The following is a 27,058-nucleotide window of genomic DNA, read 5'->3' on the forward strand; positions in this document are numbered from 1 at the left end:
CGAAAAAATATGACAGACATTTTGGGCCTGGTCTTTGACTTCATACTTATAAAGTGTTATTGGAAATATAACCATAGATAACACTACACGAATCATGCACACTGTCAGAAGGCTCAAAGCTTGATTTGATTTCAGAGAACATGAGTTGTTGTGCCTCAGATGAATCTTCCTCCACGGTGTGATAAAAAGTGTTGTTGTTGTTGATGTATGTCATCTGTTGGACGTCTGGTCTGTCTCTGAGCACTGTGACTGACTGTGTACAGTAGCCTGTTTCAAGCAGGACACTGGAGAGAGATGTGATTGGAGCAGAGGACTGGGGAGCAGGAGAGGGCGGTGGGTTCAGGGGAGCAGGAGGTGGCGGTGGGTTCAGGGGAGCAGGAGGTGGCGGTGGGTTCAGGGGAGCAGAGGGCGGTGGGTTCAGGGGAGCAGGAGGTGGCGGTGGGTTCAGGGGAGCAGGAGAGGGCGGTGGGTTCTGGGGAGCAGGAGAGGGCGGTGGGTTCAGGGGAGCAGGAGAGGGCGGTGGGTTCTGGGGAGCAGGAGAGGGCGGTGGGTTTAGGGGAGTAGGAGAGGGCGGTGGGTTCAGGGGAGCAGGAGAGGGCGGTGGGTTCTGGGGAGCAGGAGAGGGCGGTGGGTTCAGGGGAGCAGGAGAGGGCGGTGTCGGTTCAGGGGAGCAGGAGAGGGCGGTGGGTTCTGGGGAGCAGGAGAGGGCGGTGGGGTTCAGGGGAGCAGGAGAGGGCGGTGGGTTCAGGGGAGCAGGAGAGGGCGGTGGGTTCTGGGGAGCAAGAGAGGGCGGTGGGTTCAGGGGAGCAGGAGAGGGCGGTGGGTTCAGGGGAGCAGGAGAGGGCGGTGGGTTCTGGGGAGCAGGAGAGGGCGGTGGGTTCAGGGGAGCAGGAGAGGGCGGTGGGTTCTGGGGAGCAGGAGAGGGGGGTGGGTTCAGGGGTGCAGGGTCTCTCAGTGCAGATGTTTCCTTCAGAAGAGGTCTACTGTTCAGGATCTCTATGTCACAGGTGCAGCACTCCTCCACCTTCAGAGCCTGCAGCCTCTCCCCAGTCTGTGCAAACAGAGGGGATCTTAATGATGCAAGGCAAAATGTGTGCATTACATTAAAGGTTACCTATCATGCTTTTTTTAGGCATATATATACAATTATCTGTATATATTTTTTATATATCTATATTTTAGATATATATATATTTTTTATATATCTATATTTTTTTAGGTCTCAGATATATACAAATATATAAAAGACATGTCTATGATGTGTTTTGCTCAAAATACCAAACAGATCATGCATTTTAGACATCCCTCATACCCCTCTATTTCAGCCCTGTTAGAGAACTGCTGATTCGGGGTCCTTAGCTTGAAACAAAGAAAAGAAAAGAGGAGCAGCTTGTGCCTGCTCAGAATTCTACGAGATTCAGCTAAATGCTGCCGTGATCATGTTCCAAACAACAACAAGGATTACTTCTGAAACAGCATGGAGCTCAAATGCTTTTCTCTTGCGGGTTTTCTACAAGGTGAGTTCGTTTTTTTATTTCCTGCTTTTTTACACATCCAGTAGCTACAGGTTAGCTCTGAGTGTTAGCGATGCTTGCTAATGTAAACAAAGACCATATTACATTACATGTTATTTCTTAGACGCTTTTATCCAAAGCGACTTACATACATTCAGTACCGTGGACAATCCCCACAGGAGCAATTTGGGGTGAAGTGTCTTGCCCAGAGACACAACGACATGCTGACTGCAGTGGGACTCGAACTTGCTACCCCCCTGATTCGAGGTCCAGCACTCTATCCACTGAGCCACAGCCGTTTATAATATTACGACCAAAACTGTGGGGCATTGTTTCTGATAGAAACGTCTCTGATAGTGCTGCAGGTCGACATTTCCGATATTACATCATATCGGACGCAAATCTGGATCAGCTCCGTTGTACCCCCATTTTTAGAGATTTGGGTATGGAGGAAAAGAGAGAGGGATTTTGTTTTCTGACACTTTGTGAGTTTCCCTGACACACCGGGGACACATTTATGTATAAAATACATTAAAAAGTGCATTTTGCATGATAGGTCCCCTTTAATGTACACAATGTTTATAATTATTTCGTTTTTCATTACTGCACATATTTTATTCCAATTCTATTTCTCCAATTTCAATCATGTTCAATGTAAATACTGCTATATTTGACTATATAGTTTATTATGGTTTTCTTCAAATAGTTTTCTATCTGTGTTTTTAATTATCTTTCAACACCAAGTCAAATTCCTCGTATGTGTTAACCTACCTGGTATTAAACCTGTTTCTATTTCAGATTCTGATTCTGAAAACACATGGGTTAACTACGGCCTGTAAAGTAGTGGCTTTGTTGTGCATTTTGCTCCAAAAAGAATTTCTAAGGAACTTTCTGTGTTCACTTCTATTCAGACTCCAAGTTTAAAATGGCTTCTGTTAATCAGAAGTTTTTTCACACCTTGAATTGCCCTGGGTAACATTTGAATTGCCATTGTCAGAGAACTACGCCCATAAAGTGGTCGAAGACAGTCCAAACATGAGAAACTCGCCCTAATCCAAAACTAGAGTGTGTGTTACAACTCAAATGTGTTAATGTCAGCAATTATAAAATCAGGAATTGTTCATAGACCATTTGGGAACTGTATTGATGAAATGAACAATGCATGGGAATAAATAATAGTTCTGTATACTCATGATTTGACTATTTCAGTGGTGTGTTTTTACCTCGTGCAGGAAACTGTCTAACTCAGGAGTTTTTATGTTCATACCAGCCGGGTAAGCAAACATCTCTCTCAGCCCGCTCTTCAGACTGGAAGAGAAACAGAACATTAGAAGATTGAAGAGAGAGGGAGAGATTCAGCATTACCATTTATAAATTAACATTTAGGTGAAGGTTAAAAGATCAAACTACTCACATTTTTCTTTGAGGCCACAGTGCAATGATGCAGCCCAACAGTAACAACATGGGAGTCAGTATCTTGGCCAGGTGAGTAGAGTCTTCAAAGAGAGAGAAAGGATGAGCAGTTGAAGTCATTTATTCAAGTCTTTGTAATGGAATCTGAGAACTTTTTAAGATTGAATGAGAAAGGACAATAGTTAAATCAATAAATGGTTGTATATCCAGGATTGCACCGGACGTTATGGAGCTCACAGTTGGTGTTGGTCCTGATGGTAATACTGGTGGATTGTCCAGGCCCCCCCTTAGTGAGAGCGCTCACAGAGAAAAGGTAGTTGTGGTCTTGCTGAAGACCCTCTATGGTCACAGACTTCCTCCGAGGGTCTACCACAGACACGTTGAACACATCTAGATGTACACAAGATCATAAATGCCTTGTTTCATGTATCAGTCATTTACAGGCTTTCTTTTTGAGCACAGAAACAGATCAAGATGAATAATTATCAACAGTTGAAGCTTTCCTCCACACTTACTTGCAACATGACCTGGCGGTGTATCAGTCCCTGCCTCTTGTCCTGTTACCAGGTAACCAGTGATGAATGCCGTGTGAGCCGGATCGTCCTCATTGTAACTCCATTCCAGAGTCACAGATGAGGAAGTACTCTGAACAGGTTCAACCAGAATCGGGGACTGTACAGATTCTGAGGAAAGTCGTTTTTTGAGGAAGGAAGACAGATAAAGTTAATTAGAATTAAAACAGCTGACTTTAAGCAATAACTAACCTTCCTAAATGATACATGAATCTAGAAGGACATTTCATGTTACACCTGCATTGTTGTGAAGATGTCAGAATCTGCTGCAAAAGTTTCAATTTGATATCTTTTTTAATTTACGAGATGAAAAGAAACAGGAAACATGATGTCTTGTGTTTAGATGATCTGGAGAAGATCTTCTGATAAGGACATCCGTGTTAAATGTAGCTGTCATGCTTTATTAAATTATTTATTTTGAAAGCATGCACTCAAAACTTGTCTGTTGAGACCTCAGCTCTAAAAGCAGACCTCAGACTTTTGTACTAGATGACAGAACACCTGATTAACCTCCTAAAGAAACCCTCAGAGCAACATAAACACAAATCGAGACAGATTTCCAGAACAACTTATGAATCAGTAATAACACTCACTAAGCTCTTGTGAGTATCCCATCTGTACTTCCAGTAGTCTGTGTCCATGTTCTGTGCATGCATATATATTAAATGTATACTTACAACCTGCTTTGAAATAGCCTGCAAAATAAAGAAGTGACCGTCAATAGCAACATTTGAAAAACACGTGAAGGATGCATGTGCAGGAAAATACCAACACAGAGACTTACTGGCAGGTAGGAACAATGTTTTGTTGCCTTGTTTCACATTCAGCCATTGCACATTACAAGGCACAGCGTTTCCCAGAATGCACCACTCCACAGTGTAGCCACAGGTGACTGTATCAAGCTCATCCCAGGTCAGATTAAAACCAGCAGGGCTGCTGCTCAAACGCCTCTTTACCGGGAGGATTTCTGGAGAGAGACATGCATTTTTAGACTGTGGCAGACTGTGGTGTTAAAGCAAGAAGAGTTTAAGAGACGGTCAATTCAAAAAGGAATATAGGTTTCATCCTACAGACATATTTAACATAAAAGGACTACTGGGGAGTCCAAAAATAGTAAAGTGTTAACTTAATTATACTAAAAACATTATTATTTATTACATTAATCAGAATTAGAAAACATTTGATCTAATCTAAAAACAAAAATCAAGTACCCCAATACATGTGGGGATTCAAGTTGGTAGGATAAAAGATTAAGAAAAAAACATTTACATACAATGTTAAGTTGAAAACTCAAACAATGAACCAAGAGAATGTCAGCCGAGTCCTCGCTGCTCACCATCGATGTCCTTCTGGGGGATGATGATGTGAGCTGGGATGGCCGAGCCGCTGTGGAGAAGAGCCCGGACCGTGAAGTCATACTGTCCCAGATTAATGGAGACCTGCGCCTGGGTTTGTCCACTGTCCTTCCGCTCAGTCCAGTTTAGACTTCCCTGCGACCACTGCACCATGAAACCTTTGATCGTGGCTGCTGAGTCAGGAACATCCTGAGAACAAAAGTGGGTGTGAAAGTTAAAAAATGCATCATGTGGTGACATTTATTTTCTATGATTTAACCAGACATTCTGTGCTGTTATGCCAAAATAGAAGTTTGGAGAATATTAGACAAGCATAGAGTCTCACATGAGTCCACAGAAGAGTAACTTGACGACTGTTTGGGTCGGACAGCTGCTTCATTCTCCTCCATACATCCAAGGTCACCAACGGATCTGAGGAGAAGACATGAAGATTATTTGTTTACGGCATTAAAATAAATGCCAACTATTTTAATAATGAATGGTTAGTATTTGGCATGCAAAAATGGTTGAAAATATCTCTTAAATATGGAGATTTCCTGCTTTTCTCTTTTTTTAAATTATGTTCAACTGAATATCTTTTGCTTTCGGACAGGCAAAACAAAGCATTTAAACACATCACCTGTGACTAGGAAGGGTATTTTTTTAATTATTTCCGCATATTTTATTATTATAATACGTTCCAAACCAGTACTTGTTCAGTCATTGTAAGTGCTAAAACTGTACAACTAAGGGTTTATTGCCCGGCCTTAAACCCACTTGTTGATGTGCCGGACTTGTATCATTTGCTCAGCTGACCATTGTCTTAACTGAATAACACTTTGACATAACCACACCCTTGTATACACCATCACACTACCCTGCTTATACACATGTTTAGTACTCACAGGTTTTGAAGGATCTGGGCTTGGTCCATTCCCCCCAGAGCCGGCCGTCCACAGAGCAGCGCACTCTGGTAGAGTAGGGGGTGTTAGGTAACAGATATTCCAGTGTGACTTTGCATCGACCACTCACACTATTGCACCTCAGCTGTCACAAACACACAGAAAGAATGATACAAAAAATGCAAAAAGACAATTGAATACCTGCAATATAAACGATTAAGCATTAAACACACTTTGGTGGCACTTCCTGGGTCTGCAGTGACCTGACAGAGGAGGTTCAGTCGGGTCAAGTTCTCATGTACGATCCAGAACACGATGATGTGTGTCGCCCCGAGGCTCACTCTCTCCAACTCCACCACAGGTGACACTAACGGCAACAAAAAACACACATGAATTAACATGTGTGATGAGGTTAATCTTCAAGTGATAATAGCAACAACATAATGTGTGTGTGTATTGTGTTTAGATGCCTGTGTGGCCTCTGACCTCTGTCAGAGATGTTGAAGCTGTAGCTCTCCGTCTCCTCTCCCAGCAGGTCCTTCACCACCACACGGATGTTGTATTCCTTCAAGTTAGGGATGGCGGGGAAAGTACAAGACGACTGTTCACAGTTGATGGGAGGCTGGTCTGAGTTGCTGTGTTTTCAACAACAAACAAGAGCATGAGAAGAGACTAATAAGACATCCTTCAGAACTCTTTGTAGGAATTGTTTGAGAACAAACAGCCTTTCCTGCCTCTATTATCTTGTTTAGAGTGTCCTTTCAGCCTGTCTGCACAATGGATCCAACAAGAGGCTTTGAAGCTCTTTGATATTTAGGGTTGCTTTTTCATCTGTATGCAGTAGGAGCCATTTTATGAGTAAAATAGAAAGGTGTTGCTCAAGCTGAACTCCAACATGCAGGTTTGTCAGATGGCAGTGATAAGAAGAAAATGCAAAAAGTAATACATTTGTGATACACTCACTCTATGTGAAGAGTGCGTGTTTGCGTGTTGCGGTCGTTCTCGTCTCGTTTTCTGCCTGAATCCCAGGTGCAAGAGACACTTGTCATGTCTGAGGTCACACAGCTGATGTTACTGGGCTTCTGGGGAGGAACTACAGTGTATGAAGAGACACATACTGATGTAAAAGTGATCTGGACAAAACATTACAAAAATATTTGAAGAAAGTACATCAAAACATTTCAGACTTACAACTGATAAAGTTCCAGACATCACTCTGCCTGCCTGTTGTGTCATTGCATGAGATTAAAAGGTATTTGAAGCGCACTGTTGGGATCTTCAGGTTGTGTACAGTGATTGCCTTGACCCCCGCTCCAATGCTCATAAGAGGGTATTTGCTGTGGCTGAAGGACATGCTGGTAATATGGACTCCTCTAGGGGGAACACAGCAGAACATGGCGCTGGAGTTCTCTCTCAGCACCCGATAGTTGGGGAAGATCCTTGTCTTATCCTTCGCCTGGGTTCCTACAGGTCACAGAACAGAGAGATGAGCGGGGGTGCTGTATCTTTGACCCCTGGTATGTTCTGGGGCCACTGAGGGTGAACATAATGTTGCCACTGTGCATTGCGACAGATATTTGCAGTTGAGAAACACTGATATAAAGATTGGTGAAAAGGGAAGTAAAAAAAGACACATTCTTACCGAGTGAACACTCACTTATACGATGTGATGATTTTATCAGTGAAAAAGTGCACATAAGAAACCAGATTTATATAAATGTATAAACTTTGTTTAACTCATTTACACTGACAACTGACAAAAGCACAAGAGTAGCATCATCTTACTATTGTTTGTTTTCCAGTTACTCCAGGGACTCGGGACAGACTGATTATAGAATCGTCGTATCCTGACTGAGTGATCGACACAACCCAGAGGCACGCCTGAGGTCCATGTCCATGCATATTCCACTGGATCCACAGAAAAAATACTCAGATTTTTCTAGAATAGTAAAAATAGGGAAGAATTGTACATGGATTTCACAGGAGCATTTGATTATTTATAAAAATTCCCACACTAAATGCTGTTATATAAGTATCATAGTCCCAAGCAACTATAGAGCTTTTTAATAACACAAAACCCAGACTACTAGTACTCACATTATAAATAACAGTGTGGTTCTCGGTGCGGCCGATATGGATCTCATAAATATCTCCCACTAAGCTGCTGTTGTTCACCATCCAGTTCACCAAGAGGCTCTGCTGGTCACCCAGAGCCTGCAGATGAGTGATTCTCGGGCTTGGCGGCTGACCAACTGACACACAATAAATGTAAAGTACATCACATTTTGAGGAGTTTCAATGTGGGAGATGAGATTTACATCAAACTCACCAGAGTTGAAGCAGCAGCCACTATGAGCCTCAGAAAATATGAAATACAATCCAAGCAGGTCAATAAAACATGTTATAAAACTTAAACACCTTTCAATACAGAAATGTTTAAAGAAAAAACAGTGTGCCATGCTTGCCGTTCAGCACACACACTGACTGGAAGTCCCACAAGTCAATGGTCAACAGCAGCCAGCCTCCAATACAACCACGTTTTTAATATGAAGCAATAATGAACCAATGAGAGGTGTGCTACACTAATGTTGCCCTGTAGTGTATTAGGCAAGGCAAATTGCACACACACACACACACAAAGATGTTTGATACAGTTTTATAGCATATCCATATGGCACAACACAATTCTGATTACAGCGATTACAAGAGAACACGTATCCTAACCAAAATATTATTAACGTTGACGGTGCATGAAGCAATACCACAATAAATTATCAGAAAAGGTGGTGAACAGAAAACATACAGCCATTTTTTACAGACATCACTTTCAGTATTAGATAGCAAGATTTTTGGCACTTAAGTGAGAAAAAAAAAGAAGAATTTAAATGATTCTTCAATCAAAGTGTGCATAGGTAGCTTTTCAATAAAAATATACATATATTTACTATTTATACAATAATGTCAGTTTACTTTTATGTCTTTAAGATGCTCACAATCCCTTATAAATATTGAGAAATAATAGCACTCTGTTATAGTTTGGGGAAGGGCTCGTTTGGCTTTTCAAATATTTCCTTTTTTTAAGTGCTCATGTGAAAACAACATCAATACTTGTGTCCTGATATCCTGGTACTTTAAGTCCCAGTGTTGGCACTAAATGTACCTCTTCCATCAACGAAGTTCAACGGATACTAAAAGGAATCATAGTGGAAGTCAAAACGTGGGGTGCAAGTATCAGAGCTGGAGAATTTGTTTGCAGAAAGGCACAATGGTTTCATGACACAGGAAGAGAATAATGAATATCCACCCCATACACTGATCAAGGCACAAATACTGTATCTGTGTAAACTCCCTCCCCGAAACTATTCCCTTGTTTGATTATTCAGGTTTTGAAAACAAATGCACACGTATACACAAACACATATAAGCAACAGATATATTATCTTCGGTCCAGTTAGCTCAGGCAGCTTGGCATTGCTCTTTCTCAGAGATAAACAATGTTCTCCTCGACTCCCTCCTCCCCGTTCTGTCCTTCAAGAGAGAGGTAGGCCTGTGGGGGAAGGAGGGGGGTAAGAGAGGGAGACGAGGAGTAGCCGTCCTCATAAAGTCTGTGACCTGTGACCTCTGACCTCCAGGGACCCGGGGATGGTCTGTCAAACGACTGGCTGAAGTCTGCTGAAAGAAGAAAGAAAAGCTTAAGATCGTGCTTTGGAGGGAGGTTATGGAACTGAGATGAGATTAACATACAGCATTATGATGGACACATGTTGCTGGGGGGCGGCGACAGACAGCTGCACGTCTTTGTTTTGCCGTCCACTATATACCTGCAGGAATATGAAAACACTCACTGTTGTTGGTCATTTGTGGCTGTGCAGTGATCCTGCTGCTGAAGGGGTGGACATTCAGGGGCCGGGGGACCGCGTGTGGGTTGCTGTAGTTGGGGTATGTGAGACCCTCCGCGGGCTGTTTGCTGTGGGCCTGGCTCAGCAGGGTGTTGAGGCTGTTGTAGAGGCTGGCACTGAGGCCCAGGTTGGCGGTGTAGCTGGAGCTGCGCAGAGGGATGTCCTGGCTCCTCCTGGGCGCAGAGAGCAGGCGCTGGTTGTTGTTGGGGGGCTGGTGGAGGCGGTTCTGCTGGAGGGAGGCCAGTAAAACCGCCTCGTTCTGGAACACCGAGTTGTTTCCATCCAGGCTGCCTGAGCGGCTGTGGCTGGGCATCTGGGACTTTAAAACAACACAAAATATGAGATTCAAGTTTCAAGGCTTTTATTCTCATTCGTACATAGCTGCAGTGTAGACAATTCAAATCGTAGGTCACATGCTCCTCCAACAGTGCAACACAATAAAACAGATACAATAGTGCAAGTAAATCAAATAAGATAGAATATAATAGAAATAGTGCAGAATAGTCTATATACAAGTAATTGGAATATTGATATATATAAGTTGCAAACAGATGAATGTTATGGACGTTCTGAGGTGGCATGTTTTGCTTAACAGTGTTTTGTTTTTTTGCGGTATTAATGCTCGGATCTACATAAACAATGTTCCTTTCCATTTAACTTATCCTCCTCTTCCACCCCCCCAACTTCATTACATTACATATCATTTACCTTTTATCCAAAGCAACTTTCAAGTGCAATGAAGATGCAAACTCAAAATAGCAAGAATCATGGAGGTTCATTAGCTTTTAAAAGTAAGAGCCACATACAGAAGCAAGAAGTTTATTTTTATTTTGTCATATTGGCCAGGTTCCTTTCTTACCTTGTATACGTCCAGCGGTATGCTGACAGGCAGGCTGCTCTGGCGGGTGTGTCTCCACCTCTGCAGCTGCCTCTGCTGGGCTTCGATCTGCTCCTTCTCCCGCTCCACGCTCCTCTGGCCCTCCCTCAGGCGGTCCAGGTTCTGCTGGTACTCCTGCAGCTGAGCCTCCAGCTCCTCTCGCTCGCAGCGCAGCCGCTCGGCCTCCAGGAGGCACTGCTGCTCCCGCTGCTCCAGCACACTCTCCTGCTCACACTGGGAACACATTCACAACAGTGCAGAGTTCTGTTATGTGTTTTTCTCAGTTCATACAGTACCATTACTACTATTAGCTATGCACGGTTAAAGGGTCCACTTATAACATTTTAGAAGCTTACTAGGATCTTATTTGTCTGTATTGTTCTCAGTAATGCACCTAGCTAAACACAAAACCAATGACAGCTCGATGGAAGAAAAGTACAAATTGGCTCACTCGTGTACATGTATTGGGATTATCATGGCTTGGCAATATTTATGATGGACCAACATGTTTTATTTCATGAAAGAAATTCAAGTATATGTGTTGCAAATGATTAGTACTAGTTCAGAACATAAGCTAATTGCTTACTTGTTGTTTCTCTCGAACCAGACACTCTTTGTCCCAGCGTTGCTGCTCCTGTTTCAGCTTCACATGGAGTTTCTTTACCTCATCCACCTCTTCTTTCTTCCTCTCTAAACCCTTCTTTTCCACATCCTCTTTCTTTTTATCGAGGCTTCTCTGCTTCTCCTGCTCCTGGAAAAGATCAGCAGCAGGTTAAAGAGGCAACTCAATTCTGGTCTTCTTAAAAACACTGATACACTAGTGTGCATGTAGTAAAGATGTGTATTTTAACCTGGATATAATGTGACTCATACCAGACTGTTTTGGAGGGATGAGAGGGTTCGGGGCTGAGGTCTTTCTCCTTCCTGGAGAAGGAGTTTCTGGACTTCACAGCAGCTGTCCTGCAGGGTAACAGCAGCCTGCCAACACAAAGAGGAGACACCTGATCACACTCCAGTTCATAATCCTGTCCTTTAAAAGCCAAATATTTACTTTTGCATTCGGCTACAGTTACTGACAACTGTGTGTCTTCTCACCTGCAGACTGTAGAGAAGCTGAGTCAGACCATGAACGCTCTCTGACACCTACAGAAAACGGTGTTATTAGCGGGCCACAATAATGCATATATATTGTATTATCATGGTTATTATTTGGTATTGGAACCTTTGAGAGTGTCCCTTTTTTCAGCTCGACAGCAGAGCTCCACACCGCGTTGTCCAGACCCGTCATCTCACTGTCTGATCCCAGAGAGGTGGAGCTCAAACTGAGGGTGCTCAGATAATCCGCTGTAGCAATGGAACAAGAAGTAGTCGAAATTAACTGCAGAAATGATCCAATAACAAATCCATGAAAATGTCAGAAGTGTGTGGTCTCAAAAGACTTTCAGAATGACGGTGTGAGTGTGAGACCCACGCTCAGAGGGAGACTCCTGGATGCTGCTGCCATGGCTGTTGTAGCTGAAGCACTCTGGTCCTCGGAGCGGAGAGCTCTGACTTTTTACTGAAAGGCCGTCACGAGCCTGCAGCATAGTGATCAGGTTCTCCGCTGCAGCAGAAGAAAAGCGTGTGATTATTCAATGTGAACAAATGCTAACCAACAATGACAATAAAATAAACCTGCAGTGTACAATAGTGTTATAGTAAACTTTTATTAATTTTCAGCACTTTTATGTTGTTTTCTAAAATGTTATAATGATGCAGAATCATTATTTTTCAGTTAAGAGGTCTATTAGACAATTCTTATTCAAGAAAAGTGAATTATCTGTTTGTTAAAAGGCAGTAGGCTACTGACCAGAGGTTGCGCTAGACTTTTTCGCTGCCCGTCATTTTGACGGCCAGGATCGTAAAATGTCCGTCAAAATCAATTAGTACCCGTCGGTCTGTACACAACTCTGCTGGGGGGGAACACGCTCGTGAACTGTCAACGGGGGGAGGGGGGAACGCACATTCGTGAATTGTTAGCGCCGGTGTTATGCCGTGTTATGTATGCCCACTGCACCTCGCGGGAGCGCGCCACAGCGTAAAGCAAAATCTCACAGACATTTCAATGATTTGTAGCCTACGGCAAAGTTAGGTTTGGAAACTATATCACTTCCTTTTTGGCGGGCATGCATAACACCGTGACCGGAGCCTCGCTGCGGGGAAGCTTTGGCGCTGTTCTGAGTTTGTTCTGACTGCTTTCAGATTTGTCCGTCATTGTTAAAAATAATCCGTCATAGACGGAAAATATTCGGTTAACGCAACCTCTGGTACTGTCTGACATACTTTGAAATTCTGCATCTCATTTGATTAAAATAAATTCATGTAAACACAGGAGTTTTCTCTAACTCAGTGGATTAAAGCTCAAATTAGGCTGAAATACGCGGGGAGAAAAACTCAACAATGTTAGATGTGTTGAGTGTTTGACGCAGGTTTTCCTCATATGGACTTGACTTAGTCTGCTCACCATAATAGATGTATCCTAACCGTAAATACATTATGTGAATGGTGCAATCACGTTAAGCAGCACCATTAGACAGATCTCTTCATTGAGCACCACCAAAGCAGCCTTCTCACCTTCTCTGAGTGCAGCTGTGAGCAGTGAGGAGGCCTGCGGCTCAGTGTTAGCGTCAGGTTGAACCAGAAGATGGCGCTGCAGTACAGGCTCTGGTGAACACAGGGTTAACTCTGTCAGCTCGGCATAAAGCTGCAACTTCTCCTCCAGGCTGCTGCAGATCTGCTGGTCCTGACTCAACAGGGTTTCTAAACAAAACAAACACCGAGATTAGGACTTGATTATAGAACAGTGTCATGTTTCATATTTAAAGACAGGTTACAGATGGAATGTGCATCTTTAGTTTCACCTTGGAACTTTGTGATCTTTTGAACTCTCACTTCTGCCACCCGCCGGGCCTCCTCTGTCTCAGCACTGTGCTCTTCCTCCTCCTCTTCCTCAGGACAACTGCAAGATAAACCAGTAGGTTAGATAATGAGTAACACACACACACACACACACACACACACACACACACACACACACACACACACACACACACACACACACACACACACACACACACACACACACACACACACACACACACACACACACACACACACACACAGAGATTCTAAGTAGAATTTCAAAAATTCGCATACCTGAACAAAGACACACTGTAAACTTGACGTACGCACACACACCTCTCTACAGCTTTTCGTATGTGTCTCATCCATGCATTCCTCTCGTCTCTAGTGGTGGTGTGAACTTCATACATCTCTGGTCCCACTGAGGAGGCGGAGATGAGGAACATTCCTCTCTCCTCATTGGCTACTTCTCTAACAATGAGCTTCTGCAAAGGGATTACAGGAGGCTTCTGGTCCTGGAGGAGCAGATAAAACCATGAAGACGGTAAATGGAGGAACAGAACTGTATAGGCAGCAGGATCATGTTTTTCATTTCAAAGAGTTCTACAAGTCAAGGCTTACCACGGCAGCAAATACCAAACGTTGATCTTTCTCTTGAAGGAAAACCAGAACGTCTGTGAGCAGCAGAGCCAAAGTATCTGAAAACAGAGAAGTAGAAATAAATGAAGGATGGTTGTCTGTTAAACTAAGAAGGTTTTGTGGCACAGATGATCTCACACACACCTTTCAGACGCCCGGTGGCAGTCTTCCAGAAGACCAGCCCTTTATAATGCAGCTCCCTGTGTTTGCTATGCAGATCCTGTTTGCGAAACACCTTGTCGTTCTTTAGCTTGGCGAAGCTCTTGTTCTCCAGCCGGGCCAGCACTTCCTGCATCTCCTGACACCTTTCATACTTATTCACAGTGAGGTCCACCGCAGCGATGATGTCGCGGATCTGAGCCAGGGCTCTCGACAGGTCAGAGTGCTCCTGACCTCCCTCTGAGAAAGAGTTCATGGAAGGGTCACATTAAAATAATATTTGACCCTGTACAAAATACAGTTGCTCAAAGAGGCAGAAGGTGAAATAATTTGTTAAAATATACATTGTGGCTTCTTATATAGTTCTCACAAAGCAAAGCCAGCTTATATTGTGTTGACAGAGAATTGGTCCTTCAATAGACTTTTTATTTGTCAGACAGTTTATAGATTTGTTTAGCTTCACGGTCAGCTGTGTATTTCTTCTTACTCTCTAATGCTGGTTTATTTCTATTTATTTTTCTATTTTGAGATGTTTCTATTTTAGAATTGTTATTATGCAATGCCTTGTTTTGTTTTATGCTGCTGGAACAAAAGAAATGGGATTAATAAAGTACATCTTATTTCCTCTTTATTCATAGATGTGTATATATAGAGAAATGTTCAGTAGAGGTTAGCTCTCTGATTACATATCAAATATTACATTACATTGCATTTAGCTGACACTTTTGTCCAAAGCGACTTACAATAAGTACATTCGACCAGGAAGACACAACCGATATACAGATAGGATTGAGTGTTTCATCCATTCATTTAGTCATGGAAAGAAAATATCTCTCAAACAGGCTTTTAAAAACAGAAACATCAGCTAGCACTAAAAAAAAGAGGGCAATCTGATTTGTAAAATATCCTCCCTTTTTGCAGTATGACACTCATGTCATTGTCAAGCAAAACTACTTCTGGACTGGCCTGAAATATGCATTGTTACAGCAAATACTTGGATTTTGAGACACTTTCCTCTGCAAGAGCAAAACAATGTAAGAGTTGCACATGTGTTGGTTTTGTGAAGGACAAAGTAGAGCTGACGTACCCTGAGTGTAATGTAATATCCTCTCCAGCAGGACAGGGTACTTGGTGATGCGCTGAGTGACCAGCAGGATAAATTCTGGCACCTCTCTCCGCCGGACCAGAGTGTTATTGCTCTGTTGCTGTGAGCAGAGAGGTTAACACCAAATTAGTACATTCGCAATCCAATGTTTTGTTTTACTCTCCTTTTTTGCAGAACGCAGGAGCTTACTTTGACAAAGTTTTGCAGTTTTTTGTTTTGCTGCTGCAGCTCTTTGAAAACATTGACGGCATCGGTGTGATGGCTGCAGAACTCTCCGTACACCTGCTTCATCTTCTCAGCGTTTTCCTCTGAGAACTGAGAAAGAGTTCATTAGAGGTTAACTTTAGAAACTGTGTTAAAGTACATGAATCCATCTTGACCAACCTGCTGAAGCAGAATATCTCCAATGTGATGGATGAGGTAATTCCGGGGGTTCTCAGGTTGCGTTGCAGCTTGTCTGCGTTCCTGCAAGGCTCCGAAGAGGTTTTTGTGAAAAAGCAGCAGGGGGTCCAGGCAGGGAAAGATCCGGGCCACGCAGTCCAGGTCCAGCTGCAGCTCCTCCAGCATGCCTCTCCTGAACACCTCGGACATGACCGTCAGCGTCTGGATGTGGTGCAGCTCGGTCTGCATCAGCTCTGTATCGGAGTGATGATGGAATAACTTATGTAAACTAATGATTTGCTGAATTCAAGTGAAACAACAAGATGTGAGAATGGCCTTATAATTGCTTGAGTAAATCATTTCCAAACAATTATCCTGGAAAAACATATATAAATATGAATCTAACGTTTTGTGGGCTTCCAACTTAAACCACAGTGTACATCATTTGTACTTATGTATTAATGCAATGTTATATCAATTCCAATGAAGTCCTCTCTGTTGAGATTCTAGAGCTCCACCCTGTTAGGTTTGACTAACAGTAAAAAATACCATCTTTAAAAATACATGCACAGATGATAACGCGTATATGAAATTCTTTATTAGGAAGAAATGTCACACCATAAATAACATCCTGTCGCTTAGTGGTGCGCCTGTCGAGCGGCCTGCAGAACTCCTTACTGACGGCCAGACTCCAGGACTCCACATCCAGCCCCAGCAGCTCAGCTGACAGGTCGCTCATTAGAGGAGGAGCATCAACATCTGCAGGGACACAAATCAGGAGCAATGTCATTTAAAAAACATCACAATCCACAGAGTTATTCTCGATGTTATGTGTGACAAGTAATGATGCAGGCTTGTCCTTCTCACCCTGTGTGGTGATTGGCGGTTCGGTTGGCGGGGGATTCGCAGTGACAGGTGTTCCTTCATCAGACAACGAGTTGTTGATGCAAGCTGTCACACTGCACTCAGCGTCAGCCCCTGCTGCATCACTCAGCCGCCTGTACAGAGCAACATACGTTTCATAAGGTTTCCAATGGGGGGCATGATTGCAAGCTTAGTTTGATTTACTACTGTATTTCACCAATGAGTTCTTCAGCATTTGGGGACTGAAGACGAACCTCGCTGATATGTTGTGGAAAGCTGTGGAAGTATTCAGTGTTTCCCTAAATTCCAATTGAGGTGGAGAACAGCAATTCCTCAATTGGAATTTTTTTAAGTAAATTAAAGACCTATGTTTTTAATTTGGCTTATAATTTGGGGAATTGTCATTTTTGAGTAGTATAACTGTTCATGTTTTATTGTTTGATGGTTCAGTGATATAACTGTTTGTTTATACCTTATTTTTAATTATTTCCCTCACTTTTTATTGTCATTTTCTGTCACTCTGTAAGGCACTTTGGGCTGCGTCAAGCATGAAAGTTGCTATAAAAATGAAGTTTATTATTATTATACATTTTTTATACGCATTATATGCATTAAATATACATTTCAGCCCACTGAAATGTATATTTAATGAATTCATTTTGGTGGATTAGATCCACATTAATATGGATGTTGGATATTTTAATGTATAGTGTTAACAATCCTACCTGGTGTCTATAGAGATGGAGAGGCTTTTGGAGAGAGGGGCGACTGTTTCTCTCCTCTCTCTGGTTGTGGTGGGAAGTGTAGAGGAAGAGGAGAAAGCTTGAGAGTTTTCTTTCACAGAGTCTGAAAGAGAGACCAGGAAAAAAAGCAGGAAGAGGAATCAATCACACCTCAGATGTTTCCCATTACACAAATACCATACAAAAAAGACAATACTTAATTTCATCATGGATGTATCACTGAATATAACAGTTACAACATTATAAAGCTGTGGAGAGGTCCTCATCTTTCAATGTTGAACTTGGCATACGGGCTACAGCTGAGACAATATTGTTGTAATGGAATGGAAGCTGTTTGTCTTTGTCCTTGACACTTTGGTCAGACATCAAACATTCAGACAGGTAAAACACAGCGTTCTACTTTCAGGAATAACATAATCCTGTCAATGCAAGAGAAACACTCAAAAGCCAGATCCCCCACTGAGCTAGATTACAATTTAACTTGTTGTCTTCTAACCAGGGAAAGAACAGCAGGGAAGAGGGGAGAGTGGGGGCAATGGCTTTCTTAATCTACTACAGAAGAAACAAGGGAGGACAGGTACAAACTGAATCAAAGACCAAAGGAGGACGCTATGGAAGGGGGGGGGGGGGGGGGGGGGGGGGGGGGGCATGCTGTCATTTCTGACTCACTGTTTGGGAGAGACATGGTCTTGCTTTTCATCAGCATTGCATTCCTCTCCTGTGGCTTCTGAGGAAACACATGATCATATCGAAAGTTGTAAATCATAGTGTGCTTGGAATATTAAGTTGTTGTAGTTGCAACACAACAAATGCAGTCAATTCATACCCAAACAAAACCATTAAACCCGACATAGTGTTGTTTTACATCTTCAGTTTGAGACACATTCCAGGAGTTCCTTTGTCACTAGGTGTTGGAATGTATTTTTCCTTCCTCTAAGTCTGCCTCTACTTCAGTATATATTTATTTTTCTTGGTATTTTGCCTTTAAAGACATACAGCAGAGTGTGACAGGAAACACAGGGAGACAGAGGGAATGACCTGCAACAAAAGCTTGAATTGACCCTCGGAGGTTGCTGCCACACAGCACGCGTCTCAGATTATTGGACATGGCCGGTACACAGTTTCAGATTTGTAAAATTGGCCATAACAATTTGGACGGATACAGTATGTGATATCATTTGATTCAGTCTGCAAGCTAGTAGCCATATGTAAACACAACCCGATTTTAAATATTTAAAATGGGTACTGCACTTAGTTTTGCACTTCCAGATTTTGATTTGATAAATTGGGAATTAAAATCACGCAACATCTACAAATAAGCTTACTTACAACTCTTGTCATTCTTGCAAATACCTTAAAATTGAGTGATGAGTGTACTGTGATACTGCGATGTAAATGAAATGGCATCGATTATTGTACACTACAATGAAATAATTAGACGTATAAAAAAAAAGACTAATACAAAAAAAGAAAACCTTAAAATTACAAAACTGTTGTTGAAGAGGATGTGTTTTCAATTCAACTATTTTTAATAATTCATTATTTTTGCTTTTGGGTTTTGAGATGAAATGAAATGTGTTTTGTTAGTGGTTACCTTTCCGCAGGCGGCAACAGACTCTCGACAGCTTTTATGGACATTCAGGAAACAGCCTGCAGGCAAACACAAATGAAATCCCAGTTAATTTCATCAGTTAACTGATAATAAACAAAATTACCACATCTCTGGACTCAGAGTCCAGATGGCTGTCAAATCGGGATGCTCCTCATGATCAATGCTTACGTTGTGAGAGGAAGAAGACTTACTTCTGCTAAACAGAACATCAAGGCAGCATGCGCGAAGAGATTTACTCAAACTCTAAACAGTTCAGCCACCACAGGACGTAAAACAACAACAGTACTGACAGTACAATACTTACTGGAGCACTGCAGCAGCTCCTTCCCAGAAACAGACTTTTCACAGGCCACACAGAGAGCGGGACCGGAGGGAGACACAGGAACAAACTGGTGTCCGTTAGCCGCTCCTGGCTTCTCCTTTCCCTCCTTCACCTCTTTCCCCTTCACCTAAAACAAAAGTCAGAAATACTTTAAACATCATACAGCTGACATTAACTGCAGATAATCCAACAATACCATGCAAACAACCAGAGTAGAAATAACAAGACTTGAGCAGCAGGCACAAGGAGACATAGAGCGGTCATCTTCTGGCTGAAAAGCACCTGTTAACGTGGAGTTAGCTGAGATAAAGAGGCCCCCGAGTGAGCATTTATGTTTAGTTTATTAAAGTCCATGGGGACGTCTGCTTTGGTGGTGCTCTATCCTTAGAGGGGCATTAGGGGAATTCCTCTGTGCATGTGTGTGATAGTGCTCTGTTTATTTTCTTATCAACTTGACCAGGAAGTCTGAAAGTGTATGTTTGTTTGTTGACTTTTTGTGTGCATCACATGTCTTCGTACATACATGGAAAAATATTCTTGGATACACACACACGTGTTAATAAGATTGAAAGCGTACTATGGAATGTGTTTTGGCTCCTAATGCTGGCTGGAGGGGGGGTATACGCATTATGTAAGAGGATATTTTCACTGTGTCCCGTTGCTAAGACCTGAGGAGAGGGAATTTTCTCCATGGCCAAATAAAGGCACCGCACACAGACAACGGCTCCCCAGCAGAGGAATTCTGACCTGGCCTGTCTGAGAGGTGTTAAACCTTTTACTGCAGTACTCTGGGAGGCCTTCCTACTTTTACTACTTTTTCAAGGAAAGTTTAACTGATGGCATTTTTAATCTTAGCCAGCAGGAATCCCATCTTCCACTGTGTCGCCTCACCTTGGTTTTGTTCCGAGTGCTGGACATCCTGCTCTTGAGGAAGCTGAAGGTCCGGCTGACTTTGTACTTCTCTGACTCGACCTTTGATGGGATTATGTATTTATCCCACTCCTCATCTTCGATCCTGTGTCAGTGTGAACATTTCAGTGAGCATGCATCACAACCTCTACCATCATGTTGCCTATAAAAGACTGCGGCATTCATGCCCAACATGCACACTCTTTATAAAACAACTCGTTCTTTTTGTAGCTTTAATATACTAGGTAGAGGTAAATAATCTGGTACATTGGTGTCATGCTGGAACAAAAGACTGTCCAGACAGTGTTCCAGGACCACGGGTCGACATACTATTACTCTTAACAACATGCTTGGCATGCTTGCAAATCTCTATGGACTCTAGTGGATGCTATTTATAGTATGACCTTGACAAGATGCAATTAATAATGTGTCAACTATTTAAACATTACTAGTGTACTAGTAACATTACACATTTTGTCTGAAAGGTGACACAACGTAAAGAAGAGAAACATGCAATGTCACAGCAAACATAAAGTGAAACATGACATACAAGAAGTTAATGTCATGTACTTCTGAGGATTCACATATCAGATCAGATATCAAAGAATCCATGTGGTTAATAGGTTGCGTCGGGGAATAGTTTAACGGCGGGGTTAGGATGAGTTAAGCCACACATGCATGGCTGTGAGGGCGTTCTGGTGACAACGTACTCTTTGAGGAACTCTGTGAGGGTGAGGTGTTGGAGCGAAGCGCTGCTCTCCTCCTCGGCTGACTGGGCCCGCTTACGGAAACCCAAAATCCTGCATGGATATAACACACCTCAGAGCGGGTCGATGTGCTCGGCTCGTCAGGAGACTCACAATGTTAACATATGCGTGGCTTCTATGATGAGCCTACAAAGCATTTCTGGGTCAAATAAAGCTGTATGGAAAGTCAAATGACTACACGTGAGAGTCGTATGGATGTTTGTGAAACATACGGATTTAGTAAACATCAGAATGTTTTATCCAGTGGAAACATCCACATTTTGTTAACATTGAATGTATTGTCATTTTATGAAGGAAATACATAGTTAGTGTCTGATAAGGCTGGTGTTGTGGATATTGTTGTATTAATATGATCTTTTCTAATACAATAATGCTGTGATGTAATATGATAATCAAATTGCCTAATGTGATCTTCTAAAATGTTTCCTCTGTTAGCAAAGCATGGCAATTATCAAACAAAATGTATTAGCGCATGATACATTTATGAGGCAGTGAGATGAAACAAAAATGAATATGGATTGTGTTTTTTATGAAATGAAAACAAAATAAGCAAATGGGTCAAATGGTAGGATTGTAAAGCAAATGTAGTATTCCTGTTAAATCCCAAACACATACTACAATGTGAACATACTGCACATTCAGGATCGCTGAGGTGTTTTGGAAATGTTTCTGAGGCCTGGAGTGCGGGCGAGTTTTGCTGTTTACTCAGGGTTATTTTGAGGTTGCAATCAGAGTGTATTCTGGCCTCTGCCTTGAAACAGGAAGTATGTCACATCCTGCGCACTCAGACCCCGACCACAGGTTTAATACCGGAGATACACATACACATCAAAACGCACACATAAACATGTGTAGGCACATTTTGGCCAATCTCTAACTGCTGGTCGACACTAAAGAGGGAGGAAGAACAAAGTAATGGGTGGCTTGCCCCTTAACTCCTGAAATAACACACTGTGGTTTTACCTCTGTTCTCTGGTAGTCTCAGTCAGGGTGAATGCTCTCTGCTCTGTAAGGTAGAGAAACAAGGACAGGCAAATGAGTATCCAAAAATGCCTCTGAATAAGAAGACAGCAGTGTAGGTGTTAAGTGAATTAGCCCAGGGTGTTATAAAACATCATCCAATTAGAATTATGTTAGAAGCAAATACAAGAATCCCTGAAACAGTCTGGATCCAGCAAACGCCTACAGAGAAAGACCAAAGAGGTTATTCTTAGTCCAAACCCAGAATACACCAAAGATGGAAAATCCAAACAAAGATAGAAACACAATATGTACCAACGTGGAAGCAGAGCGGATCACTCACTTCATAACCAATTGCCTGTTGCGGGATTAATAAAGTTGTTGATTCATTGAGTAGAAAACAAATCCTTAGAATGATTAATAAGAGTTACATGGAGAATTATCTTTCCAAAGCCCCAGGATATTAAAAGTGTTGATCTTTTAGCGAAAAATATTGAAAATATTAATAATTGAATGTTTTCTCTGAGAGTGGTTTGTGGATTGAACAGTGTGACTGCTGAACCTGCCAATAGAAACTACATCTCACCACAGATAAGGGGCTGCACAATTTGGGCCACAATGAGAAACATCATTGTTTTGAAAATTGTGTGAAATCAAAACTTAGAAAAGTATTTGGTTCCACCAAACAAACCAGTGTAATTCAATCATTTTGCTCAATCTTGCATAAATACACTTTTAATTACACTGGGTCATGAGAAGTTTAAATATACAAGATATGCCTTTTAATCCTGTAGCTTTTGATGATCACAAGTTAATCCCACGGTTAACCAGAAAGAGCAGAAAGACACACTGTAATGTTTTCAGCAGCCACCCAGCAGCGTGGGCCGTTTGAAGCGGCCCTTGTACTTACTAACTTGGTTGAGACGAGAGAAGGATTTAGAGAGAGATAAAGCTTGAAGTAGAGAACGACCACTGCTGCTGAATGCACCATCTACACAGGACAAAGCATGGCCTTAATGCTGCACACGAGTACTGGAGCTGACATTAAACACACATGTACTTTATAGAGGTTCAGTTGATTTATGACACCTGTCTGGTCCCCCCCTCCCGGTTAGACATGTGGCACATGTGTCCGTTCAGCTGGCTCCAGGGAACAGAGAGGTTACAGGGCAGAGGGGTCAAAGGTCACTCACCTTCTGCCAGGTCAGTGATGGTTGCGTCTCGGTTTAGCAGAGGCCGTGACGGCTTCGCTTTGGGGGAGGAGTAGGAGTAGGAGCGCAGGCGAACTTCGGCTTTCTCTGGGTTCTGGGCGAGGAAGAGGATCAGATAGATGAGTAAGCAAACGTTTGCAGGTTCATTTCTGTGAACAGATCAACTCAATTTGTCTGACCTTTTTGTTCACATTATTGAGCTGTTGACAGACAGAGATGATCTACTGATGATTGTAGGGCAGGTCGTGTCTGATACATTGCATTAACTTCGTTTTTAGTGTTTTAGTGTGCTTTTTATATTGAAGAGAATAAAACCTGCTGCTAAAAATGGTTTAATAATAATAATGATAATTAAATGAAAGAAAGTCAAACTGTATCATGCCTCTTGAGCAATTGATTGTGTTTATAGAAGTAGTCTATCAGTAAGAATAAACAAAAACTTTAAAGTGTATTGTTTAGAGCAGGGGTGGGGAACCTTTTTCCTCTCAAGGGCCATTTCAATTTTTACAATATCCTCAGAGGGCCGTACAAATTATTGACCTCTGCTTAAAAATCACAGCCCATTCATTTCATTCTGTACAAAGAAAAAGCAACCTCTTAACCCAGATATCTCTCCATGACTCGCGCATGCATGCACGTGCACGGTGTGGCGTGACCACCAAAACAGAAAGATATGGACACAAAATGTGTGCAAATGTATTTAGTTTCCTATCCATGTGGACATGATTTAAGTGGGGGGGGGAACCTAACCTCCTCTAGGGGGGTCCGGGGGCATGCTCCCTATGGAAGATTTTTTTTTAAATGTTGAAGTTAAAAGCATCAATCTGGTGCACTTTGAGAGCAACACTAGGAGATCTATGAATATTTTACAAATCACTCTCCTTTCAAACTGTATTCTTGTTTATTAATAACAACTTTTTTACTGTCATATAGTATTTTGTACCTGTTTACTTTATTCTCTTATTTTTTTTACAACTATAATGATCAAGATGTGCCTTTACCTCACTGGTTGTAGAAAAAGCTTCTTATATTCGTTAGCATAGCTAGCTAACCAGATGCTAATAACAACAAAGTTATTGACTGTATGATCAGTGTGACAGATGAACAGATCGCCACTGGGCTTTCAACTAAAGACACAGACACGCAGAAACTGCGGCATGTGTACGGCTCCTTATGGGTACTGCAATTTCTGAAGTGCCGGAGCCACGTTCTGATTCTCTCCATCAGAACTGCCCCTGTCAGTCGAGACATATACCACGTGATGACTCGAGGGCCGTACCAAATTGTCTCGCGGGCCATATACGGCCCGGAGGCCGGAGGTTCCCCACCCCTGGTTTAGATGGTAATTAAGTCATAAAGGCAGTGTTTTAGTAGGAGGGTTAGTTTTGCAGTTGGCCTGTCTCTGCCCACCCGTGATTTCCCATGCATGGAGAGAAACACTGTTGTTGGATGTGTAATACTACATGTTTAGTGATGGTGTACCTTAGCGGACGTGTCTGTGCTGTCAGAGAGCGTGCGGTTAAAGTCTGGTGATGTGTCGAAAGAGTCCCTCTCCTCTCCTGAGCTGGAACGCAGGATGGACTGCTTCTTTACAGACGAGCAGGGGTAGGAATATCCCAGTATGTCTTCTTCTCCACTGTCACACTCCAAACTGGGACTGTTTTAACACACACACACACACACAAACACACACACACACACACACACACACACACACACACACACACACACACACAACATTCAGTGAAAGATCTTTGCTACATCTTTCAACAGGATTAGGCAAAAGGCTTCCTATGGTACAGTTTAAGATATAACACTTTGTTCAGATCTATGATGATGTCACAGTGTTGCACAGATAGGCGCAGATGATCTTGATCATAGTACAATCTTTAATCAGGTTTTGAACTGCTTTCCAGTGTCAGTGCTCACAGAGAAGATCCTGCAGCACTCCAGAGGAAACTGGATGGAATGTTTAGCAACTTCAACACACAAACAGCTCAATTGTGTCCTGGCTTCCTGTCACTTTCCGCACCTTCACAGACTACAATTACTGCTAAAAAGCTCATGAAAGTATTTTGCTGAAATGATGATAGATACTTTGTAAGAATGGGTTAGTTACAGGAAAATAACAACATGATTTTATTGTTCCATATATCAAGGAATCCCCTTATAAAGCTTGTTTGTTCTCGAATTTCAACGTAACTCATCCAGTTGAAAGGGCAGTCACATTTTAAAATTATGCAATTAAATATAATAGCTCACACTTTAAGTAGCGTCCTACCTCAGGCCCCGGCTCGTCTCGGTCAAGCTGCATCCTCTGCGGTTCAAAGCAGGAGAAACTGGCAGACCGGGCTGCGTCTGACGCCTCTGCGCTCCCTCGAACATACGGAAGGCGGAAGCCAGGGGGGAGGAAGGAAAAGACGGGGAGGAAGCAAAGGGACATGGGGGAGACATGCGAGGGGATGGCTCCCTGTGATTCTCCAGGCCAGGGCCTTGAATTCCCCTCTCCTCATTATGGGGTGAGGACGAGTGCCGGTTTTGGGAACAGTTCCCTGAGTCAGGGAGGGTCATGGAGAAGGGGTCCCAGCACGGGCTGCCAAGATGTGGCGCAGGGCTCCCTTCCTCCTCCCCGGGAGAGCGGTATTTAATGTCAGCTTCATCCACCTAAAACAGAAAAGTGAGTAAGTGAAGGCTGATCTGTAGCTCCTGTAATGCAACATTTGACATCATAAACCAGTTCATGACATAACGTCATAAACTATATAACTGATGTACATCTCTGTATAAACACTACTTAGAAAGAAACAGGCCACTCACCTGGTCCACCAGCATGGCGTTAGCGTACACCCTGTCTTTGCCATGTATCATCGCTGACAGTCTGGCGGCAGCAGCCATAGTGGGGGAGCGGGCTGGGCTCTCCCCTATGGACTGGCTTTTCTCTACAGAGAGAGAGAGGGGATTTTTCAATATTATATTTGGTTTCCATAGCAACACCAAGGAACTTTCTCACAAACACAGGAAGTAAATAGACATCCTGGGCAGTTGCATGACATTGTCCCTTAAGAGTGTGCTTCTCTCTTTGCACACACACGTGAATGGGTGTGCATGGAGTTGTGAGCGGTCATCTGTTGGCATGTTTCCTCCCCACCCTGCCTTCGATAGCCAGAGAGTGGAAATAACTCCCGGTGAGCACACAGTAGCATTGAGAGGAACCCTTTCAACACAGTAGAGGCACTGTGAGCAGCAGCCTGCTTGTGCTTTTTAAGCAGGGGGAAACAGTCCTGCTCTCAAAACACACACGGCCCCCTCTGGGACGCTGCTCTGGACCAAACACAGCTCCTCCACAACACAACTTCTTGGAAAGTGTTTCAGGTTCCAAAACAACCTACAGGTAGGCTGTAGGTCACTTGCCACAGAACTCATTACAACAAACCTTTGATGGCTTTCATTCAACACAGCTAACTATTGTTTTAGCCTAATTGGACAATGAAATTATTCACAAACAATAATTCTTACAGTGAATCAATTTGCAGAGATGGTTAATACATAAATTAAACTCATATATCAATTAAATGTTAAACTAAATGTAAAGTCCATACATATGATTGGCACTATACAGTATATAGTATAAAGCAGTGGTTCTCAAATGGGGGTACGCGGACCCCTAGGGGTACGTTGGAGAACTGCAGGGGGTACATGAGATTCATTTTATGATAATGAAAAAAACAAAACATAATTAATGCATTTAAACAAACTACTAATAGTAGATGAACTACTTTATTCAAAGGTATACAGTCATTCTGGATAATAAAATGGGAAAAATAAACGGGGTGCTCTCTTTTCCTCTCCTTCTCCTGACAGCCCGTCAGTCTCATGCAGCTCGCTGAACCTGTAATAAGTGACCCGACAGTAAAGAATAAATATATTATATATATATAACTAGTTTAGCTAGTCCCAGAGTAGATAAACTAGCT

At 42.5% G+C, this 27,058-nt stretch overlaps 2 protein-coding genes across 9 annotated transcripts in view; both read right to left on the minus strand.

Annotated features, from left to right (window-relative positions):
* Nucleotides 1–46: 46 nt before the first annotated feature.
* On the minus strand, nt 47–8,194 carry osmr (oncostatin M receptor). Its single transcript, XM_034236636.1, has 17 exons — nt 8,065–8,194; nt 7,833–7,987; nt 7,521–7,674; nt 6,927–7,199; nt 6,699–6,828; nt 6,222–6,370; nt 5,969–6,102; nt 5,739–5,880; nt 5,180–5,265; nt 4,836–5,043; nt 4,284–4,466; nt 4,093–4,194; nt 3,443–3,610; nt 3,165–3,317; nt 2,929–3,010; nt 2,738–2,822; nt 47–1,051 (listed from the first exon to the last, which is right to left on the minus strand). Exons 1-17 carry the CDS (start codon nt 8,192–8,194, stop codon nt 47–49), a joined length of 3,339 nt encoding a protein of 1,112 aa, XP_034092527.1.
* Nucleotides 8,195–8,375: 181 nt separating this feature from the next.
* The window catches only part of LOC117560301 (rho guanine nucleotide exchange factor 28-like), a 42,585-nt gene continuing 23,902 nt past the window's right edge, over nt 8,376–27,058 (minus strand). For 2 of the 8 annotated variants that reach the window (XM_034237159.1, XM_034237188.1), the window contains 30 exons: nt 25,902–26,023; nt 25,366–25,748; nt 24,567–24,741; nt 23,067–23,178; nt 22,784–22,864; nt 21,877–21,919; nt 20,857–20,946; nt 20,129–20,252; nt 19,220–19,364; nt 18,898–18,953; nt 17,973–18,030; nt 17,286–17,406; nt 16,564–16,694; nt 16,315–16,455; nt 15,700–15,950; nt 15,505–15,630; nt 15,298–15,415; nt 14,196–14,450; nt 14,034–14,110; nt 13,749–13,927; nt 13,412–13,509; nt 13,125–13,310; nt 11,983–12,114; nt 11,734–11,855; nt 11,607–11,654; nt 11,385–11,489; nt 11,098–11,262; nt 10,494–10,745; nt 9,581–9,953; nt 8,376–9,407 (listed from right to left, as the gene is read on the minus strand). In XM_034237159.1, the coding sequence (XP_034093050.1) occupies nt 9,217–9,407; nt 9,581–9,953; nt 10,494–10,745; nt 11,098–11,262; nt 11,385–11,489; nt 11,607–11,654; nt 11,734–11,855; nt 11,983–12,114; nt 13,125–13,310; nt 13,412–13,509; nt 13,749–13,927; nt 14,034–14,110; nt 14,196–14,450; nt 15,298–15,415; nt 15,505–15,630; nt 15,700–15,950; nt 16,315–16,455; nt 16,564–16,694; nt 17,286–17,406; nt 17,973–18,030; nt 18,898–18,953; nt 19,220–19,364; nt 20,129–20,252; nt 20,857–20,946; nt 21,877–21,919; nt 22,784–22,864; nt 23,067–23,178; nt 24,567–24,741; nt 25,366–25,748; nt 25,902–26,023 (4,460 nt within the window). In that variant the 3' untranslated portion in view covers nt 8,376–9,216. The remainder of the gene's footprint in view (nt 9,408–9,580; nt 9,954–10,493; nt 10,746–11,097; nt 11,263–11,384; nt 11,490–11,606; nt 11,655–11,733; nt 11,856–11,982; nt 12,115–13,124; nt 13,311–13,411; nt 13,510–13,748; nt 13,928–14,033; nt 14,111–14,195; nt 14,451–15,297; nt 15,416–15,504; nt 15,631–15,699; nt 15,951–16,314; nt 16,456–16,563; nt 16,695–17,285; nt 17,407–17,972; nt 18,031–18,897; nt 18,954–19,219; nt 19,365–20,128; nt 20,253–20,856; nt 20,947–21,876; nt 21,920–22,783; nt 22,865–23,066; nt 23,179–24,566; nt 24,742–25,365; nt 25,749–25,901; nt 26,024–27,058) is intronic. The other 6 variants (XM_034237181.1, XM_034237194.1, XM_034237167.1 and 3 more) reach the window with 5 other exon arrangements.

The sequence above is a fragment of the Gymnodraco acuticeps genome, unplaced genomic scaffold, assembly GCF_902827175.1.
Source record: "Gymnodraco acuticeps unplaced genomic scaffold, fGymAcu1.1, whole genome shotgun sequence".
Taxonomy (NCBI): domain Eukaryota; kingdom Metazoa; phylum Chordata; class Actinopteri; order Perciformes; family Bathydraconidae; genus Gymnodraco; species Gymnodraco acuticeps.

What these genes read in the sequence shown, in the direction of transcription:
- osmr (XM_034236636.1), bottom strand. Translation starts at nt 8,194, where the DNA reads ATGGCACACTGTTTTTTCTTTAAACATTTCTGTATTGAAAGGTGTTTA. An exon ending in ACACGCACTCTTCACATAGA is followed by an intron (nt 6,371 to 6,698) that starts GTGAGTGTATCA and finishes TTGAAAACACAG; the next exon opens with CAACTCAGACCAGCCTCCCA. An exon ending in GCCCAGATCCTTCAAAACCT is followed by an intron (nt 5,266 to 5,738) that starts GTGAGTACTAAA and finishes TCTTCTCCTCAG; the next exon opens with ATCCGTTGGTGACCTTGGAT.